The sequence below is a fragment of the Hoplias malabaricus genome, chromosome 3 (genome assembly GCF_029633855.1).
Source record: "Hoplias malabaricus isolate fHopMal1 chromosome 3, fHopMal1.hap1, whole genome shotgun sequence".
Taxonomy (NCBI): domain Eukaryota; kingdom Metazoa; phylum Chordata; class Actinopteri; order Characiformes; family Erythrinidae; genus Hoplias; species Hoplias malabaricus.
The window spans coordinates 16,276,521-16,299,198 of record NC_089802.1 but is presented as its reverse complement, the minus strand read 5'-3'; the positions used below and the strand labels follow the sequence as shown (position 1 = coordinate 16,299,198).

At 38.8% G+C, this 22,678-nt stretch overlaps 1 protein-coding gene across 1 annotated transcript; it reads right to left on the bottom strand.

Annotated features, from left to right (window-relative positions):
* Positions 1-348: 348 nt before the first annotated feature.
* pdk2a (pyruvate dehydrogenase kinase 2a) lies at positions 349-8,277 on the bottom strand. The gene is made up of 11 exons (XM_066663569.1): positions 8,093-8,277; positions 7,340-7,481; positions 6,225-6,296; positions 5,957-6,141; positions 5,123-5,212; positions 4,923-5,000; positions 4,533-4,609; positions 4,339-4,437; positions 3,429-3,539; positions 3,070-3,183; positions 349-2,646 (listed from the first exon to the last, which is right to left on the bottom strand). Exons 1-11 carry the CDS (start codon positions 8,208-8,210, stop codon positions 2,503-2,505), a joined length of 1,230 nt encoding a protein of 409 aa, XP_066519666.1. The 5' UTR covers positions 8,211-8,277; the 3' UTR covers positions 349-2,502.
* Positions 8,278-22,678: the final 14,401 nt, after the last annotated feature.

The following is a 22,678-nucleotide window of genomic DNA, read 5'->3' as shown; positions in this document are numbered from 1 at the left end:
TGTTCAGTCTGAAATGTGTGTGTGAGGGAGTGAGTGAGTGAGTGAGGTGGGGTGGTGTGTTTGGGTACGTTTTCTGTTTGATGGATGAATATAGTCTGGATACCCTTTCATTTCATATGATGGTCACTTTTGACCGGGAACACCACAGGTGAAGCAAGGTGGATTACAAGGTTGTTCAAGTGCATTGTGTGGAAGATATCATAAGGCTTGAGGCAATCAGATGTAAAATACTATTTTTATGAGTGTTTTAAGTTGTAAATCAGTCAGATTTGACTTGAACACGACAGGAGGGATATAAAAAATAAATAATTGATCACATAAAGATTTCCAATGAAATACCATGTTTATTTCCTTTATAGTATATACACAATGAAAAAACAGATTTTATTACAAAAATATTAAATCTCACATAGCTTTAAGGGAGTTAAAATTCACGTACAAAATTTAAACAAAACTCCTACATTATGGTCCTTAAAGACTTGCATGGTTCATGTTTGACATATCTTGTTTGTTTTTAAAAGAGGAGGCACAGAGAATTGCATTCAAAACTGGAAGATTTTACTGGCCTTATTTATGCTCACATAGGTCTGTGTAAAATAAGTATAATACAGTACAATGAGAGTGAAAGTACAAGGACAAAACTGTAAAATCTTAAGGCCTTCCAACACCCATCCAATTGCTTGGCAAAAGACTAAGGATGAGTGTTTTGTTTATTCTTGCTGAGATCCCAACATATGCCAGAATACGCAAGAATAGCCTCACAAGAGGCAATGGTTTTGAATGCGCTCAGAACAGAGCTGCATGAAAGATTTTCAGTCATACAAATAATAAGGTTATGAGTGATTAAATGTACAATCATAACAACACGTTCGATCCCTGTCAACAAAGCAGTAATAATGAATCAGAGATAATTGATCTGACAACATGCAGTGAAAAATCACCCTTAATGTATAACACTATGGTTCCAGACTACTAAAACCCTTAATGGGTTCAATGCCATCTCCATTTGAAACAGATTCTGTTTACTGTCTGCTTTCTGTTTGTGAATACCGTTGTGTCCTCATGTGACACTATGCAATATCTGACTGCAATATCTGCAATGCCACATGACCCTAGAAGATCTCTGATCAGGTCTCTGAATATGGTCCTCTTTTTTATTTTTTATTTATTTATTTAGTTTTTTATCATTGCTAGATAACCTTTTTATGCAACTGAGGTCATCTGACTTCTAAACTGTGTCTAAAAGTCTGTAAACACCCATTATCACTACGGACACAGATGTTCAATAGGGCATGTGAAGTTTGTTATAAAGTCTGTAGAAAAGCATGAAATGAATTGGGACACTACACAAGTTTATAAGCACTACACACATTACTAGCCATTAGCTGGAGGGACTAAAGAGACACCCAGCATTGGGCAGTGAAAAAGTAGAACATTTGCTGTAGTGATGGAGCTCCATCCAATACTGTTTCATGAGTGGGAGTGGCTTTTGTGTGGTCTCTTTGCTACCAAATCCTCACAGAAATGTGTTTAAATTTAGTCTCAAGATTTTCAAGAATAGTAGAAGTGGTTACTACAGCATAGGGAGATAATTCCCTTAATACCATTCATTTCAGAAGAAATGTCCACAATCATTTGCCCATACAGTTCCTATGACTTCAGTATCTTCCTGTTCTGGGTCCTAAAGACTTCATAATGCACATTTAACACTGATGTGTCTTCATACAGTCCTTCAGTCTTCATGTAATAGTTGTCGACTGATTGGTTGACATATGTTCCATCCATTCTGCTAAAATACAACAATGAATGCTTTACCCTACACTCTTGAAACTACTACTTTTGGTGCTAGAAGCCATACTTATTAAGCAGAATTAGAGCTGCTTATTTACGTTTTCTTTACTTTGCGAAGCTGTGTTGTAAATGGAATAGAAAACTTGAGTTTGTGTTATTGTGAATAACACTGCCTTTCACTCCTGCTTGCAATCATACTGCTATTTGCCCTCTCATGCTTTCTGCTTCCTAATCGCATTATGCATATTTAACTTCAGTGTCCTCATTGTGACCCATTCTTTGAACAGGTCTGATATCACTTACTGACCCTAGAGTCCACCCTTGAGGGTCATGCTCCTCTCCATCTGCTGACTAACAAGGTTAGCAGCTCATCTGGCCCTTTCATAATGCTCCAGATGGCTTCTCCAGGCCACGTTTGGCTTTTTTGGCACCCTTCCTCATGCATGTTTCGTCTACAGGTAAATCTGTGACACTTAAGATATATTTTTTTTAAAAAACACACCAAAGAAAATCACCATGAGTTGATTATGGTGCATGGAAAAAGCCAGTCATGCAATAACTAGAGCTAAGAGAGCGACTATAAGGCTTCACAGTGAGAATCCGGCTTCACGCAAGCACCATGTTACTCTCTCTGGTCCCGGTGTCCATGCACCAGTGCTACAGCACTGTGCTTAATTCAGCCAGAAGGCTCCAGGCTCCAGTGGTCACTCCTCACTTGGCCAGCCGGAACACTGCCAAGTCTAGCGGCTCTTTACTGGGCACACACCAGTCATCTGCCCCTTGGCTCACAGTGTAGTTCCGAAGAGCCGTCTTGTTATACACTGGGAGTCTCTCCACTGAGTCAGTGGATAATGCCTGAGGACAAACCACACAGAGTTATTCATGCAAGACTTCAATGAGAGCTACTACAGAGGTTTGCAAAAACTACATTTTGAGTAATTCCTTTGATATCAAAAGTAGAGCACGGGTTCATTAAAACATCCAACTTCCATTCACATATTTCCAAGAATTCCGTTCAGAGCATTGTGAAATCCTGATTGTGAGTTTCAACCATTAAAAATCATTTTTATACCAGAAAGTGATATTGGACTTAGTGCATAGTGCATCAAAACAGAATTGAGTCGGAAGGGCAGATTCTACATTTTCAATAAGTGCTTGTAAATAGAAGAGCATTTGAATTTATATGAAATGTTGTGTCAGAATCCCCCCCAACCCCAAATGTGCAGAATGTCAAATAATAGAATAGTATTTTTCAAAATGTAGAGACAGAAAGCATACCTTCAGGTGAATGACTGCATCAGTGCCATAACCTTCCATTGAATAGAGCTGGAGGTCTCCCTGGAAATATTTTGCATATAGCCGCGAGATAGGCAGCCCATAACCGAATCCAGCCTGTTGACAAATCAGGAGAGCTGTTCAATGACATGTGAAATGTGCTAATGTTCTCTACACTGTAAATAACAGCACTAGCTGAGCACTGAGCGGTCATAAATTGTGTCATTTATCACATAGATTTTCCTCCCTAGTGCTAGGGCAGCTGCAGGCTGTCTGCTGGGCTTTATGTGACAGGGTGGAGCTTATTTGTGTCAAGTGGAAAGAAATGGAACGTCAAGGATTTGAACAGGAACACGTCTCACCAGAGGAGCACTGTGCTTCTGGCTGATCTGTGGAGTCGGAGCCGTGGAGTACATGTAGCTGAAAAGATTCTCCATCTTCCTGAAAGGCACACCACCACCTTTGTCACTCATCTACAGGAAAAGAAAAGAGAAAGTCAAATAGGGGGAAAATGAGAAAAATCACAGTAATATCTTTTCTTTACTTGAGTAATAGACAGACAGCAGAGTTGCCAAATAATCAGGTAAGTGTCTACTGTGTCTCTTTTCTCTACTGGGATTTGGTCAGGGCCTTGCCATTGGTCAAGCTGAGGCCAGCATATTGCCAAGGTAACCAAACAACAAGGCCACTGATGTGTTGTTTTGTCACAGCAGGTGTGCATGTCCACAAAACTCCAGCAATGAGAACACAGCTTAGAGACAGCTCTGGTTACAATGGGACGTGTTCAGTACACCCAGAATGTCAGATGACGCATACAAAATCACATCTAAAATTAGCAGCCAATGTTCGCCTGTATTTGTGCAAAAATAAGCATCTTAACCCCTTCATTTCCACTGTCTATCACAACTTCTGCTTTAAACTCAATAATTCTGATACAAGACAGAGTCCTAATATTGTTTACATAATAATACACCCATTATTCTAGGATAATTGGTAAGACCTTTCTAGAATTTAACAGAAAGAAGTATAATAATTCGAATATAATGAAGCATATCACTATCATAATAATTACCATCGTAACACAGTTATTAGCCCAGGAGTTCCCAAACCATTGGGGCAAATCACTTCAGACGGGTGTTAGGAATGTTTTCATGTAATTCATATAACTGATGCTTTAAAACCATTAGGTCTTAAATAACTTAATCCTAATCCTATAGTTTTTGAATCAAAATCTACACAAATTGCAGACTTGCTCATTAATATTAAGCCTACCTTGATAGAAAGGTCCTCTCCTCCAATTGCCACCATGACTTCAATAGGTGGAAGATTAGCACCTTCACTATGATTTTCAATTGTTGCCCTCATTGAGTTCTAAAAAACAGAGAAATATTGTCATGACAACGCCCAGCGCTTCTTATGTAAATTATTTCGCTCTGCAGAGCAGTGTGAGAGGAGGTCAGGCTCACCTTGAATAGCTCAAACAACATATGGTAGAGATGAGAAGGCACGTACACTATGCTAATAGGCTGGTTCCTGTTGTTAACTGTGAACAGAAAGAGACAATATTTGTTGTTGGTTTTTTTGTGTACAGTTTTCTGCTTTTTTATTTTGCCTATGTTGAAATTCAGCCACAGTATCAATATTGTTTCAGCCAGGCAACCAAAGCCACTCAAACACTGCACATGCTTCAGTTGAGTGATAATCTATGAATCGAGCGAAAGCGTAGACACATCCTAATTAGGAGAACTTACTGACTGAACAAGCACATTAGAAATTTGGCCCGTTATGTGGGTTACACAGTACAATTATGTAAGGACCAATTGTTGGAAATCAAAACACTTTAATCCCACACTCACTGTTGAGCTCTTGCAGCAGCAGGTCAGGGGAACTGAGGTAATACTGGTCACACAACATCTTGGCACTCTCATAGGCATCTGAGTTTAGACAAAAGATGTAAAAACAATCAGATTTGCTAAACAGTGACGTATTATAATAATTCCATCTACTTAAAATAATCTAGAATTAGCATCACAAAAGATGCAGTTGTATAATCTACCTTTGACAACTTCTGTCACTTGACAATGAGGGTCAATACTGCCAATGGTGTTTGGATGAAGAGGATTTGTGGTACCATCAAATACTAGAGCTATAGACACAAAACATGATATCAGGAAAAAATCAGGAAAACTTCAAATACTGAACACAAATAGTTCAACATTTACATTGGGAACAACGTGCTACCACAGCATGGCCACTATGGATATTTTTACACACTTGGTCTTTACATTTGGTATTTTCTAGAAGTGTTATGTGATCATTTGATGTTTGGACAACTTGAGCATGTTCTAGTACACTCTGCTAATAACAGGAATGTGAGCTCTGTCTCGTGTGTGTATGGTGGGGGCAGGGGTGGGGGGAGGCTACTCAACAGCATCTTTGGACGTCATTTCAAAATGAAATTACAGTTTTTAAGAGAAGTTAGAGGTTTTTAAGACTACTCAACACATTATTTTAGGCTTTAATGTAAGTTAGCCTAATACGTAAGTGAAACAAATAGGAACTTTCCTTGTAGTCTATAGAATATACACATACAAGATGAGGGATTGATTGCAATGTTTCTAAGGGGAGTCTGCACTTTAGACATTGAAAAAAGAAGACAGATGGAAAAGATTCATTTTTTAACAACATGCAGCACTGACTGAAGCCTTGTTTTCAGTACAAACTAAAAAAAAAAACAGTCATGAACAAAGCTGTGTACATAGCAAATCCTCCAGTGTTGTTGTAACACCTACTGTTTTTTGTTTCCAGATGGACTTAAATTAACACTTGGTTAATACCTTGGAGTGTAGATTATGTCTTATGTAAGATGCCTTATGTATCTGCTACTTACTGTGCTGGTTGATGAGCATGCGGATGGATATTCGGCTCATGTAGAATCTGTCCAGGAAGTACTGTATGTTCTGATTTGTAAGCGGATCTTGACCAAAAACCTCTTTGTACTCAATCACACCTTGGGCCATGGTGGGCACCACATCGTTGTGTCTGTTTCTAATATTCAACAGTGTTTCCACAAACCTGAAAGTCAGAACAGGTGTATAAGATTGTGTAAAGATATAAACAACAAAGGGATGTCAGCCAAATTCCTCTTTAATACTTACTCTGCCAGAACACTGTGATCTTCAGGACTTTTCTCCAGGAACTCTAGGAGTTCCATCAGACTCTGAACGTACCTGAACACAGAAGGGGGAGCAGTGTTAGTTTAAATATAAATGGCGCTTGAAAAAGGTCATTTGAAACCTTACTGTTCTTTCTGAAAGGAACTAAAGACCATTGTCATGCTGATGATGCCACATTTTCCAGTGTCATCCTCGTGTTACTGCTGATACGCTCTAAAAATCAGTACATCTTCCACAAAATATCAAGTTTCACATGTGTAGCAATAATAAAGTATATGATGTCCATGGTCTGGGGTAACTTATTTTGCAAATGAAATTAAATAAGTGTCACTACTGTGTTTATTTAAACCACACATCCATAAGTTTGTAAACATTTCTTGTGAACAGAGGTGTTTAGTGTCCAGCTGCACATGCTGGGTTTGTATAATAAAGACAGATATGGGTGAAATAAAATGAGACAATGTGAAGCAGCTACACCTGAGTCTAATGTCAACATACTCATACTCAACCCCAGCTCCCTGGAGTGATGTGCTCTTTGGATTGAACCAATCCCAGAACCTATCATCCAACATCAGGTCCTGACTTCAGTATTGTTCTTAGACACACAACTGTTTGGAAATTTAGTTTAAAGCCTATTAATACCCTTCATTTATGAAGAAATGCTGCATGAGCTTGTATCCACAGACTGTTGGCTACATAATGTAGGTCTGATGCAGTTATTAAATGTTTAATTACTGCTTCCAGAAGAAACTTCTGTTGCAGCTCCCGGGAGCCTTACTGAATCAGGGGTAAACAAAGTTCAGAGAAGAACTGGGGCAAAGTTAACAAAGCCTCTTCTTGAGGAAATGCAGAGCCCAGCCCAACTGTGCACACACAAAAACTGGGGGAAAGTTCACAGCCGTGACGTCACCCAGAAGCAACGTCATGTGTTTGGTTCTGATTCAAGTAAACCAGAGGAGGGCTATTACTGTAGGTTAGAAATATCATGCTATAAATAAATGTCAGACCATGAACCTAACAGCTACCGCAGCCAACGGGAAAAACAAGATCCTAGCTAAAGGTATATCGCACGAGGTCTAAAGACACGGGTTTCCTACCAGCTCTGCACCATCTGAACTGAGGGAGTAGTGCGGAGTCTGTCTGGGAGCAGGTTGATCTCCTTCATGATGTTGCACAGACGAACAGGGAGCTCTTGCCTTAAAAACACAAAGGAGGTCTTCTCGCAGGCGTTGGTGGACCCTGTTCAATAGAGGGGGGTCACAGATGTCAGCGTTAAGCAACAAAAGCAAAACAATGCAGTGTCAAACAATAAGCCCTTCTGGGTACACATTAGGTTGTGTGAAACTATTTGGGCGCCCTTGCTAAAATGACGCGATCTGTTAAAAATACAAGCTTTTCTAGAGTTTTCCTATTTTAAGACGTTTTTATGCACATTTGCTTATTTTTATCCACATCATTTGGCCCTGTACGTTTCCAAAAATAGAACATAGATTAGTACAAAGTCAGGAGGTGGTGTTCATCATTATTATTATTATTATTACATAGAAATCAAACTGCCATTTCAGTAGGAGTGAGAAAACATGTACACGTTGCACATGCACGCATGACAGGCTACGGGCCACTGGACTAGAAATGAAGCCTGACGGGCTACCAGCATGATGCAACACTCCGCCAGTGTGAATCCAGCTCCTTCTGTCTATTCCCTGCACTAGAGCCTGTGTATAGAGCTGTAACGTTACTATACAGAGGGACTGCAGTCCCAACACAAAGCTCCCGCAGCATAGTGCACAGCAGAGCATAAACAACACATAGCATCCTACAGACGACAGTAAACAATAACGCACACTCACCGAAATCCAGAAACTGCTTCATGGAAAGTGGAGAAGGCGAAAATTTGGAGAAGTGCTCTATGTGCTTTGGCACGTTGGCCAGAGCAGAGCTCTTCATAATAAAGCGAACAAACTTCATTCTGCGTTTTTCAGAGCTGAAAACACCAGGAACTATCTGAGGGAGCAGACCTCAGCGTATACATCCAGGGAACACAATGTACATGAGCAAGCCCCACGGTCGACTGCAAGGAAAAAGGCACGCGCCTGTGCACTGCGGCCAATAGGAGCGCTTGTTTTGGAGTTCTGTGACAGCTCTGTCCAATAGGAGGCGGAGGAGGGACTAGGCTTTCTGAATAGTGCAGTAGAATTCTCAGAGTTTTCCGCGTCTGTGCTGTGCGGGCCTCCCTCTCTCCGACTGCACGTAAACATCTGTTACGTAACGAGGCTGTTTTTGAAGAAGTACAGTTGGAGAACATAGGCAAGAGCTCTGCTCACACAAACACAGCTGGATATCTGCTGCTGATATTTTGTTCTGCTGTAGTTTTATTCTTAGGGTAATACCTCACGTTTTATGGCCAAACTGTCTATTCTGGCCAAACTGTCTTGTAGTATTTACATTTATGGCTTTTGGTAGGTATTGTAGTTTACAGTTACAGACATTACAGCCAGAATGACTTACAATTTTAGTCATATTATTGAATCAAGCTAATGCAGTGTTAAAAGTCTTGCCTAAGTATTCATATTTGTGGCCTGGGTTTCCTTCCTAAACTGGGAATTGAACCCAGTCAGCTTTGGGTCAGTCAGTGGGATTGTGCCGTACCCAGTAAACAATTAGTCGTTGATTCAACGTTGAAATAACGTAATGACGGCCGTCTAATCAACCTTCTCTTAAGGTGGAAATTGAAAGTTGAAAAGACGTCCAAACACAGACATTGAAAAGACGAATATTAGACGTATTTTGGACGTCTATTGACGTTATTAATTGGCCCCGAAATACATTACTTGTATAAAACGCGTTTTGGACGTCCACTGACGTCATCGATTGGTCACCACTTAACTAACTTATTAAGATGCATTTTGGGCGTCCATTGACGTTTAAAATATGTCCTTGACGGGCAGATTACTTTTAGACCTATTTTGAATGTCCAGAGACGTTCCGTGTTTACTGGGTATGTACTTTGAGCTACATAAGAACGTTTGAAATATACCATAAAGTAATAAAGATTGTGAATGTGTGTGTGGTTGTTTGTGTGTGTGTGTGTGTGTGTGTGTGTGTGTGGCAAAATCAGATTAAATTCAGATTCAATTTAAAAATAGATGTCATAGAGGTCAAGCCTGGACATGCTTTGATTTGCACAAGTGCTCCATGGATTACGTAAATTTATGTATTTGTTCATTAGTTTGACACCTGTTGTGTTTACTTTGGTCAAAATATACCAATGAGCATTTGGTCCACCAGAAACCCTCCCTCCATACACTGAAAAAAACCTTATCCATTTCAGGGTCGCGGAGGGTCTGAAGCCTACAAAGAATCACTGGTCACAAGGCAGGAGCACACCCTGGATGGGGCACAAGTCTATCACAGCACATAACATACATATTCACACACACACTAACATCTATGGGCACAGCCAGTACACCTACCAATGTGTGTTTGTGGTCCATGCTTGGAAAGTGGAACACACAAAGAACACACTGAACTCCTCACAGAGAGTGACCCAAGGTGGGGCTTGGACCCACAACCTCAGAACCCTGGAGCTGTGTGATTGCTACAATATATAAACACTCATTCATCATTCCTTCATTGTCTGTAACCGCTTATTCAATTCAGGGTCGTGGTGGGTCCGGAGCCTACCCGGAATCACTGGGCACAAGGCGGGAACACACCGTGGAGGGGCCACCAGTCCTTCACAGTGCAACACACAAACACACATTCACTCACACTCACACCTACGGACATGATTGAGTCACCAGTCCACCTACCAACGTATGTTTTTGGACTGTGGGAGGAAACCTGAGCACAAGGACGCATACTGGGAGAACACATTTATTAACATATTTAATGTATTAAAAATGTAATAAATAATATTGTTGTTATTCATTTCATTCATTATCTGTAAACGCTTATCCAGTTCAGGGTCGTGGTGTTTCCAGAACCTAACTGGAATCATTGGGCGCAAGGCGGGAATACACCCTGGAGGGGGCACCAGTCCTTCACAGGGCAACACAGACACACACTCACATACATTCACTCTCACCTACGGACACTTTTGAGTTGCCAATCCACCTACCAACATGTGATTTTGGACTGTGGGAGGAAACCGGAGCACCCGGAGGAAACCCATGCGGACACGGGGAGAACACACCAAACTCCTCACAGACAGTCACCCGGAGCGGGAATCGAACCCACAACCTCCAGGCCCCTGGAGCTGTGTGACAGCGACACTACCTGCTGTGCCACCGTGCTGCCTTATTATTCATTTAATTAGTATATTTTATTAAGCATATTTTAAGTAAATATTCTTTGAATTAAATAGTATAATATAGACAGAACTGCAGCAGTACAAGAAATGTTGCTGCCACACAGCTGGGATCCTGGTTTCAATCCGTGCTCTGTGATACTGTTGGGAAGGGATTTGGTGAGATGTGTGTTAGGTGTTACTCCCTGTGTCTCTCCTGGGTGATCCGGTTTCCTCCCACAATCCAAAGAGATGTTGTTAAGTAGATTGCTTGTGCAAAACTGGCCACAGGTGTGACTGGGCGAGACCCTGTCCCAGGGATTAGGGGTGTGCCCCAGACCCACCATGACTTTGAGTAGGATAAAGAGAGAATTGTCTCCCACACGTCACCCAGTGATTCACTTACCAACTTATACAGGAACACCACACTATACCAATATATATTATTCACTAAAATGAAATTTGTCACCTCAAATGTAGCTTGTGTCTCCATGATGACCATTTTCAGATCAACTGGAACTTCATGTGAAACATGAACAATTTGTAATTTAATGGCCACCACTTTCTGTTTTGAACAGCGAGTTATCACAGAGGACTAAGTGCTCCATTCAAGTGTAATGAACCAAATCCATTCTTACATAACCAAGGCAGACTCAGTAAGAGGCAAGGCCACTATGCATATTATAAACTCTCCATGCAATCAGCAATCACTCAGGCATGGCAGGTAGCCGACGGTATATGCTTCACCTTCAGCACAGCGAATACAGGCACAGGAATGTTTAATACATTTGTGTCTAATGTACATTCAGCTTTTAATGCACATTTCAGGTCAGTCTACATGTGTGATTAGCATTTGAAGTCACTTGTATTCTATGGTATGTTGCCAATATTCAAAGATAAGGCAGTTGGTGCTGTTCTTATTCAAATGACGCATATGAGGAGGTAGGAAATGTAGTTTGAATTCATGCTGAAGTGATTACTACACTTCAGATTACTGATTAAAATAAGGAATGAAGTAAACAAAAGTGTAACCAAGGCTTAAAAACACATATCTAATGGCATGGATGTATCAGAAATCTTATACAGAAACCATTTCTAAAATGGCTGCCCAAAACCCAATCTATGAAGCGTAAACTGGTTCCTTTTGAGACTACATCACTTAGAACCTTCTCCTCATGGGAACTGCACTTATTCGAAATAAATGTAAAAATAATAAAATTAAGTTTTATTATTATTGTTTGCTGTTGATTTTGTTGATAAATAAGACTCCTGTGTACTATTAAGGTACTAAGCAATTTATAGAAGTGGAGGGAAATGGGCAGCCGTGGCCTAATGGATAGAGAAGAGGGCACAGAGGGAAAATTAGGGCAGTGGGAGTGAAGGAACAGCACTTCCCTGATTCAGTCTTCCTCCCTCAATCCACAGCTGAGGTGCCCTTGAGTAAGACACCGAAACCACACCTGCTGGGATGGCTGCCTGTGTATTCAAAGTGAGTGTGTGTATTCACAGCCCCTAGTGCACTAGTGTGTGTTTGTTCACTGCCACAGATGAGTTAAGTGCGGAAGACTAGTAGTACGTTGTACAATAACAAATAAACAAATAATTACACATTACACATTACTGTCAATACATTCATGTCTACGATGAAATGGGAAGTTTGTATGGTTTTGCTCTTCTTTTTTATTCACTTTTTGCATAAAATCTCAAGATAAGTTTTATCAAACACAAAACACCACAAGTGGTCCAGTTCAAGGTTACAGTGGGTCCAGAGCTCACTCAGAATCACTGGGTGTAGGGCGGCAACACACCCTGGATGGGGAGGCAGTCCATTGCAGGACAACACACATTCACTTACACACTCACACCTATGGAGACTTTTAAATTGCCAATCCACCTACTAATGTGTGTTCTTGGACCCTGGGAGGAAACTGGTGATTGGAAAATAATAATAATATATAAGCCAGTATCATCATTGTACTGAAATATACCCCCGGAACATAGTTCATTTATCTTTATGTATACTGACTTTCAACTGTAGAACTGCACCTCAGTGTGGTCAGTGTAGCAACATCACTGACCCATTCTTATAATGCCTAACACACTGCACCATTGTAAATGTAATTTGTTACTGTACTTAAGTAATTTTTTTTTCATATATCTGTACTGTGTTTCCATTTTGGGCAACTTTTTACTTTAACTCCACTACATTTCAAAGTCAAACATCTTACTTTTTACTCCATTACATTAAGAAAATCTGCCATTCCTTTTTGCTTATATGTGAATGAAACCGTGACGTGTCTGAAAAATCTCCCTGCTCTGCACAGCTCTCCGCTCGACACACAGCGGCACCCTTGCTAGAAAGGCGAATGAGTTTGTGGAGTCACCATGCTAAAACAAGTGAAAAAGTTTCTCTGCCTGAAACCAATAATACCAAAGCAGACTTTATATTATCAACAGTTGTGCAAATTTGAGACTGTAGGTAATTACTTTCAGTTCTTAGAACCGTTATGAATTAATGAATTAAAATGATTTGTACTGTTTAGTATTTGACTGTATTTGAATCATCAGTAACTACTATTCATTCATATACACTGTTTTTTGTAAATGTCACAAATCACTCACCGAGGGCGAGAGTCAGTTGAAATTTATTAAACACAATACATAAAGCTAGGTCAAAACTAAAAGAAATATTCCAAGAGAGATGTGCAGAGAAGTCCAAAAGACAAAAACAAGTATCAGGCAAAAGTCAGAAAAACAAAACTGTACCTTGTTTAAGAAATAGGTGTCTCAGAATTGCAGAAATTGTTGACTCAATGCCGAGCATATGCCGTAGTCTGCACAAGTTTCCTATGCCATTATGAAAGTTTATACTTGTGCATTGCCATCTGCGTCTCTCTTCAATTACACCACCAACCCACTAGGGCTGAATTTCAAATATCTTCAACCCTATGTTGTTCACAATGTAGATGATGATGATGATAATTAAGATGATGATGATGATAATGAAACTTTTATTGTCATTGTACATTTTACTTATACAACGAAATTGGGTTACAGCCCCCCCTCCCCTTGGTGCAATTAAGAGAAAAAAGGAGTTAAAACAAGAAAGAATTAAAAGAACATTATTTAAGGAAGCAGTAAACAGATTTAAGAGCATAACATAAATGATTAACTATGAGTTATCCTATGTAACCAATCCACAACTGCAGCATCACTTATTGCACAATGTAACTTTAAGCAGCATCAGTTATTGCACTGAACCCATTCAAACAAAACCAGAACTGTTTATACCTGAACTATTCGGTATTTGTTTAGCAAAGATATGGCCCTGTTGTAAAAGCTGTCCCTCAAACGGTTTGTCCTTGTTTTAAGTTGTCTGTAACGTCTGCCTGAGGGCAGCAGTTCAAACATCTGGTGACCTGGGTGTGTACAGTCCTTAATAATAGTGTAAGCCCTCCTGAGGCAAAGAGTGCTGTAGAGGTCCTCCAGTGAGGGGAGAGAGTGTCCATTGATTTTCTGTGCCATGTTGATGACCATCTGTAAGGTCTTTTTATGCGCTGTGGTACAGCTGGAGAACCACGCAGAGATGCAGTATGTCAGAACACTCTCCACGGAGCAGCGATAGAAGACAGTGAGCAATTTCTTATCCAGATTCAGCCTCTTAAGTATCCTCAGGAAATAAAGATGTTGCTGGGCCTTCTTCACCACCGCTGGTACACCGCTATACACCCCCAGGAACTTGAAGCTGGACACCCTCTCCACATCCTGTCCATCGATGCAGATTGATTGCAGGTGGGACTTCTTCCTTCTGAAGTCTACAATCAGTTCTTCAGTCTTGGAGGTGTTAATGACAAGGTTGTTCACTGAGCACCACTCCACTAGCCTTTGAACCTCTCCCCTGTATGTCATTTCATCGCCCTCAGAGATCAGCCCGACCAGAGTAGTGTCGTCAGCAAACTTGATTGTGACGTTGTCTGAGTGGTTGCTGATGCAGTCATACGTGTACAGTGTATATAGGAGTGGGCTCAGCACACAACCCTTTGGAGATCCAGTGTTGATGTTGAGGGCTGTGGAGAGATGTGAGCCAACTCTAACTCTCTGTACACGGTCTGTGAGGAAGTTCCTTAGCCAACTGCACATTCTCTGAGGACCCATCCAGTAACTCCTTCTGGTCCAGCAGCCTTTCTGGGATATACCGCCTTCAGTGTGCTCCTCACCTCATGTTCTTTCACCGTGAAGCTGTAGCCATTGCAGTTGGATGGTGGAACTGCTGCTGTTCCTGATCTATCCACTTTAAAACGTGCAAAGAAGTGGTTCAGCCTCTCTGCCAGAATTGAATCATCATCATCTGCCTTTGTGATGTTGCAGGGCTTGTAGTGAATGAGATGCTGGACCCCCTGCCACACTTGCCTTGTGTTGTTGGTGCTGAAATGATCCTCCATCCGTCTTTTGTATTCCAATTTGGCTTTCCTGATTCCCTTCTTCAGGTCAGGTCTGACAGCACTGTACTGCACCTCATCACCAGACCTGAAAGCTGTGTCGCGTTGCCTCAGAATAGCCTGGACTTCTTTATTCATCCAGGGTTTCTGGTTGGAATACACCCAGCAACGTTTGTCCACAGTGACATTTTCCACACAGAAGTTGATATAGGAAAGCACAGAATTGGTGTACACCAACATCGTTGCAAATACAAATGAACATCATTCATTGCATTTAATCTTAGGTCGTTTCTGCTATGTTCACCAGTGTCAGACTAATTAATGACATTCTATTAAAAGACTGGGGAACCAAGAGTGACACTACAGTCTTTTCACCTACAATGTGTTAAGCATGAGTCATGTTACAAGAATTATAATAGGACATTAGAGCCATAATAGGTCATGGTACTTCTGCTTTTGATACTTAAGTACATTTGATAGTAAATACTTTTGTCCTTTTACTCAAGTGAGGATCTACAACGAGGACTTCTACTTTTACTGGAGTAATATTTTACACTGAGTATCTGTTCTTTAACTCAAGTACATGGTTGTGTACTGTGTCCACCACCAAATACCACTTGCAGGTGTGGGGAGAAATATCCATGTAGGTATGTTAAACATTTGTTTATATATTCTAAAAGTAATATACTGTATTTTTGAGCATGAAAATCAGTTGTCTCTGATGGATAATTTGACTGGAATATAAATACACTGTTTTCCAGTGGGGGCGGTTTCAGAGAATGAATGAATGAATTAATTAATTAATGTTTTCTACTGTACTGTATATGAGAAAATTGTGTCATACTTTGAACAAATACCAAGACAAAACTGTAATACATGGCAATTTATATGGTGATTAAATATGAATATGATTTAGAAATTTGTGATTAAATATCAAAGCTGTTTGGTCTAGTTATTTGTATTATAACCTCAATTGTGTTTTTACCTAAACTGTGACACCTACACAACCTAAATGTACACCAGGACATCACCGAGGTAATAATACCAATAAGACAAAATGTTATTACCTGGGGAAAAATATACAGAATATTAAAGGTTCTTTTAAAGTGGGCATGTTATACCTGTGTTTCCAGAAGATAACAGAGATCTCTTGAAGAAATGACATGCTTTGGTCAAAATACCAAAAAAATCAAACAACACTACACTTTTCTAACCCTGTCTAGCAACCCTGGTTGTAGCACCTGTTTCTTTAAATGTGAATGAGCCTCTGTTTTCTCCAAACAAAAGGTGCCCCACAATGAGCAATTTCTATTTCTCGTTGTTCTCCATTCTTGGCTTGGACATGTTTAATCAGACACTTAATTTTCTGTGTTTGTTGTGTGTGTTTAATTTTGTCTTTGTGCTCTCACATAAACACAGGTCCAGCACTGTGATTGGAAATACTCAGACAAAGGAGGTGGGAAAAGTGCATGCTATCTATGTAAGACACAGCACATAATTAAAATGGTTCCTTTTTTCCTATGTTTCCTTATGGGAGGAAAAATACATTGTTGTTTTATTTGTTTTATTTCACAGTTTGTGGGTTGGTAGGAGTTTCACATCCACAAATTAATAAAATTAGTGCTAATACACTAAGAAAGTGACTTAAAAATGTATCTTTACTGTTTTGTGTTAATGTTTTGGATTTTGATTTTATCAATTTTGCTTCTGTAGGGAATGCAGGTAAATCTGGGATATATTACTTTTAAAGGAACATGTTATGAATAAAAAATAAAACACAAGTGATAAAATCAACATAAGCATCTCAGATTTCACAGCAAAATGCAACATTATACATTTTTACATTGTTTACATTTTATTAATTTTAATAATACATATAAATTGATTTAGAAATGTGTGTCTAATTATTTTATGTAAAAAATAAATTCACAAAAAAATGCAGCTGAAATGTTAAAATTGTGTCAAAAATGTAAAAAACTGAATGTAAGAAAAAAAAGAAGATTGCCAGGATTTGTCCTGACCGCTATGATATCCTTTATAACATCTGAAAAAAAATGTCATGCTTGAAACTCCAAAAGATTCAGCTAATTATTATATTATGTTATATTATATAACACTTATATGGCTTACTCAGACCAATAACTCCATCCCACTATCTTGATTATGTAATACATTTATGTTGATGAATACATAGCTCAATATACTTGAGCTTTACTCTTTATTAGTTTACACCTCAGTCTCTGTGATGAAACTGTAAACAGGAATATGGGACATGTGTGGTCTCCTGTGTCCAGAGGGACAGAAAATAGCCGTTACGTACCAGTACATTTCCACTCTCCTGCGCTACATACGCTACTACACATTCCTGCCCCCAGGCCTCCTCACATTTCTCACCCTACAGAGAGTCCAGCTGAAAGCATTCATACTGGGATCTACTGATTGTGCAGCCATTGAATCTGTGGGTCATGGAAGAGAAGGCAAAACAAGTTCAGTGGAAATTTCCTTTATGTTCGGACTCAGGCCACTGATGTCCTACTTTACACTCTTTCCAAATGGAACAGCACTCTTTAATGCTCAGCTCATTAAAACAGCACCATGCTCAGTGTTATGTCTGTCTGTATCTCTCTCTCTCTCTCTCTCTCTCTCTCTCTCTCTCTCTCTCTATCCCTATCTCTTGCTCTCTCTTGCCCTCTCTCTCTCCCTCGCTTGCTTTCTCTCTCTTTCTCTCTCTCTCTCTCTCACACACTCTCATTTTCTGTAACACTATCTCCATTTCTCATATTTCCGTTTCTCATATTGCTTTAACACTGTTCACCACAGCATGCAGCCATACTAGGTTCCACATTACAGTGTTTTACTTGATGCTTTAACAGATCTGTCTGGAAATTTGTTAAGGTCCTTCAGACTCAAATCTTATTTTCAGATGATCATCTCTTACTCATGGGTGGAGGTACTTTTCATATTCTGCTCAGTATATTAAAAAACTGAAAGTCATACCCTACACCAACACACTAGACAAATCTGACTGTTACTGCCTTTCTGACAAGTTCATATATATATATATATATATATATATATATATATATATATATATATATATAAATTAATTAGGGGTGCAATGACACACAAATTTCAAAATACATATTACTGCTTTTGCTCCATGATACAATACAATTTCGATACAACATGGAGAAAGAACCTGATTTTAATTTTCCATTTATTTTTTTGATGTAGAGTTCAAAGAGGCCAATACAAACACAGCAGTATAATTGGAAACAATGACTGGTATGAGAAATTTCCGTATAAAAATAAAAATATATCTTAAAAAATGGGGCCATGGTGCTGACATAAGTTCAATCTTAAAGAAGAGCTTCAAAGGAGCAATCTGTAGCATATTTACTGCATAAAATGTCCAGGGTGTGTGATCATAGATCAAGGAAACATTCAGAGCTAAATCACTGCTGCCTCCCACAGCATTGCTAAAGCAGTGTATTCTCCTTGAGAAGTGCCCAGTCCGGAGCGGAGCTCATGGTCCCGCCCTCCGAAGTCCCGCCTGTCATTCCCCTCTCTGTCCAGTCATTTTACAGTCCACCATGTGGTCAGGTCTACAAATGGTGTCTTGCAGCCATGAAATGACCAAGTGAACATAGTTAATGTTATATTTTACCAGATTTAAAAAGCCCCACCGCCCTAAAAATCTCCATGACCAGAGACAGGGTAAAATGAGAGGAAGTATTAGCCCTGTGTTTGAAAACTGGAAGCAGTTTAGAAGCAGCAACACTACAGAACAGAGACAGAGCCGGCTAATTTTCTCCTGAACAGGTAAAATCAAATTATTTCTGAAAAAATATAGTAGACACCTGTGTATAGAACAAAAGGAGTAAACGCCAGTGTGTTTTATATAAAGCAAGTGGGTCATAGCAACGTTTGAAAGATGTCAGGACTGTGTTTTGTGTATTTTATATGAAGAAGGATGAATAACAACATGATTGAAAAGAGTAAACACCATTGTTTTAAAGAAATTGATGCAGATTCATGTGTGCTTCTTCATGGTGTGTGTGTTTTAAACAAATTAAGGAGTAACAATTGTGTTTGAAAAGCCTTGCATATTCACCTATTTAAGGTAGAAGAGGAGAAGTCAAGCTTGGTAGTACACAGCAAATATAAACGTTTCACTATAGGTAGATGTTTTAGTGATATGACGTGTACTTGGCTGTGTTTTAAATGGATAAAATGAAAAATAAGTGTTTTTAAAATGAGTTTTGTTTATAAAAACTAGCTCTAGATTTAAGAAGCTGGACAATTAAGAAGCTGGACAAAAACGCAAATAAGTTTCTTAAACTGACCTATTCAAGGTGGAACTGAAGTTGTGAAAGTTGTGAATAAGATCTGCCTCCTAAATTACATTTATGGTGGAAAGGAATAAGTAACACTTATAAATTATATGTATTAATGCCATGTCAACAGACAGTGATTCAGTTTTGTAGTTCAATATATGAACAGAAAATAACAGGGTTTCCATGATCATAAACGGACAATATCATTTAATTATATATATATATATATATATATATATATATATATATATATATATATATATATATATATATATATATATATATATATATATATATATATATATATATATATATTATATTACCAAAATGTAATGGAAAGAAATAAGATCATGTGGACTTAAGGGCATTTATTAGTTGTTAAAGACTAGCTGTTTATATTTAATGTTCATTAAAATGCATGGGATTGCATTTGCCAAAAATTCAATTTTGTACAAATTTCACACAGTATACACATTCAAACCCCATATATACTACAGCATCTGGTAAAAAAAGAAAAAAAAATCCCTTTCTAGCACCTTTATTTTTCAACTCTTTAGAATTGTTAATAAACTGTGTTTTATTTGTAAATATAGTCCTAAGACCAAATCTGAAACAAAACATAACAGGAACGTATCACTTAATGACTGATTTTTTTTTTTTTCATTTTCATGGGTCATTTTTGTTTCTTAATCAAAGCTTATATTGCACTGAATAAATGAACACAGAACACACACTGGCACATTTCATGTGCATTTTGTTAGCCAATAGATACCACAATGGCAAACTGGCCTTTTCAGTTCATAAAAGCCATTCCAGTGAAATTATTTTAATTATAAATTTAAAAAAAATCAACTTTAAATTTTTAAAGTGTTTAATTTTGTTAACACGTCTTTGTGGTCTTGTACACTAGAAAATGTATCATGCACCAAACAAACAGTGAACGTGATGAAAAGGTTTCTTATGTCACAAATCTAAGGAACAAATCCCATCAGCTAAAGGGGCTGCACTTTCAAGTTGCCGACAAGCAGCAGAAGGGGAAACCGAGACATTGGCTGTGATTAATTGCATATTTATAGGTTTGTACTGAATGACTGTGAAGCTTTAGACCTGCATCTAAGCCACTTTTAAGGCTTTAGGCCATATTTTTTGAGAGATGGGTTCTCCAGAGTTTAATTGACCAAAGTGAGACGTTAAATGGAAAAATCAAATGCCTGTTTTAAAACAAGTGAGACATAACTCATTACTCAACACACTGACTCATGCATAATTACCCTGCATTTTAATGTAGTTGTAGCAACAGCATCTAACTGCAGCATCAAAGCACTTACCTGACTCACAGTACTAAAAATACTACATACAATGCTGTCACAAAAATTCTTTATATATAAAATATAAATATTACACTGGCTAATTGGTGATTGTGTCTTGATTTCAGTCTTAGTTAATTATGATCCATACTAATTAAATATAAGTGGAGATAACTATGTTGTTTTTTTGTAAACAACCATGATTTAAAAGATTTTTTAAAGAACTAACACAAATTCTTCTGTGGCATCACTCCAAAGAAACGAAGTACTTCTCACAACTGGCCACTCGTATATCAATCTCACTGTATTTAAGAAGTTTATGTTTGTAGATACATGCTCACACAGCAGCTACGACATTAGTGAGGGCAGATCCTGACCCTAGCATTAGATCATTAGATGTCATCAGATGTTGCATTAGATCATTAGTCATTGGATCACATTTAGATTTCACCTGACAGCACAAAAAGACAGGTGACTGGATTCCTCAAACCACTAGAAATAATCAGAGATGGATCTTGACCACATTAAATACAAGTGTAAATGGAATGCCTTTTATCTATCCACATACACTTGCACAGGCAGAAATGTGGTGAATGTGTGATGTGGTATGCAACAGAACGACAAATATTCTGCAACTAGCTACAATGTCTCCACTGCCCTCTCTCATGTCCAAAATGCACATGTACAAAAGCACTACTTATAATGGTCCTGGAGGCAGCGATGCCTTCAAGGCAGAAGGAACATAACCGGTTACCATCCAACAGGCAGAAATGAACGTGATTGGTTAAAACAGATTGGGCAGAAATGTTCAAATACAGTGTCATAAACCAGTAAAACTCCACCTAGACCCTTGTGTTCTCCTGCTCTGTCTGACAGAAATGACTCTGGAAAAATAAATGTGCAGTATAATTTTATTTTTGTTATTTTACACATAGTTCTGTTTTATAATACAATAAAAAATAATGTAAGTTGCTGCCTTAGAGGAAGCTGCAGAAAGTTTTAATGCTCTGCTGCCTCTGAGGCAGCTTTTGTAGAGGCACTCTCCTCCACACTTAGGTGTAGTTCACGACTGAAATCAAAAGAGACTTTTTATAAAATTCAGAAGATGTTTCTTCACCATTCGCTAGCTCCAGTCTGTCTGCATGCTTGAAACTGGTCTAATGTGTTTACGAAGCCACAGTGTCGGCACGTTTTTCTCTGTCTCTCTTTGATCATGGCAAAGGCATCTAGAGTTATTTTACACAATGGAGAGAACTCCAAACATTGTAAAGCATGAACCGAAATGAGAATATTGCTCTATTCCTGCTTAATAGGTGGTTAATATTGACTTATTTTTGTTTTCGAATCACTTAAGATGGAAATGCCTCCAAACAAGGGCAGGCAAAGTTTCTAGGCAGAGCCTGACCAGTTTGTGGTATTTGAAAATATCTACCCAATCTGTTTTAACCAATCACATTACTCCCTGCCTGTTGACATGCAACCAACAATTTTCTTTCTGCCTCAAAGGCATTGCTGCCTCCAGAACAATTTGGAAAGGTGCTTTTGCGCACATACATCCAAAACCTTGGACTGTATTTGTGCTAGGTACTGCAGAAATTACAGCAGCTGTCAACCACAACCTGTTCACCATTCCTACATCCATCAAAACGTATTGCATTCTCATAGAGTCTCAAAAAAACTGTCACTGTGGAAGTGGTACTTTAGGGCACATATTTAGTACCTTGTGGTCATGAATGTAGCAGAATTTTTGTTAATTGTACGTATTTAAGTTGTATTACAATAATACAGTTTCATATATCTTTTCATCTCCAGGACTTTTATCTTGAGAAGATAATGTGATGTACCTTTAGGGAACACAGCTGGATTCTGAGACCATTGCTATACCTTTGAAGGGACATTTATGCTCTCTATACCTTTAGTATACACTTTCTCCATGAGAGCAGTGTTTGTCAACCATGCCCTACACATGTAATGCTTTCCCTTCTACCAACATACCTCATTCTTCTAATCAGTTAATGAACGAACCCTTTTAAGATTTACAGTGGTTGTGTTAAATAGGAAAACA

Coding starts and splice junctions, on each gene's coding strand:
- pdk2a (XM_066663569.1), bottom strand. CDS start 8,210: ATGAAGTTTGTTCGCTTTATTATGAAGAGCTCTGCTCTGGCCAACGTG. Junction 7,482..8,092: donor GAAGCAGTTTCTGGATTTCG/GTGAGTGTGCGT, acceptor TCTATTGAACAG/GGTCCACCAACGCCTGCGAG. Junction 2,647..3,069: donor ATGCAGTCATTCACCTGAAG/GTATGCTTTCTG, acceptor GTTTGTCCTCAG/GCATTATCCACTGACTCAGT.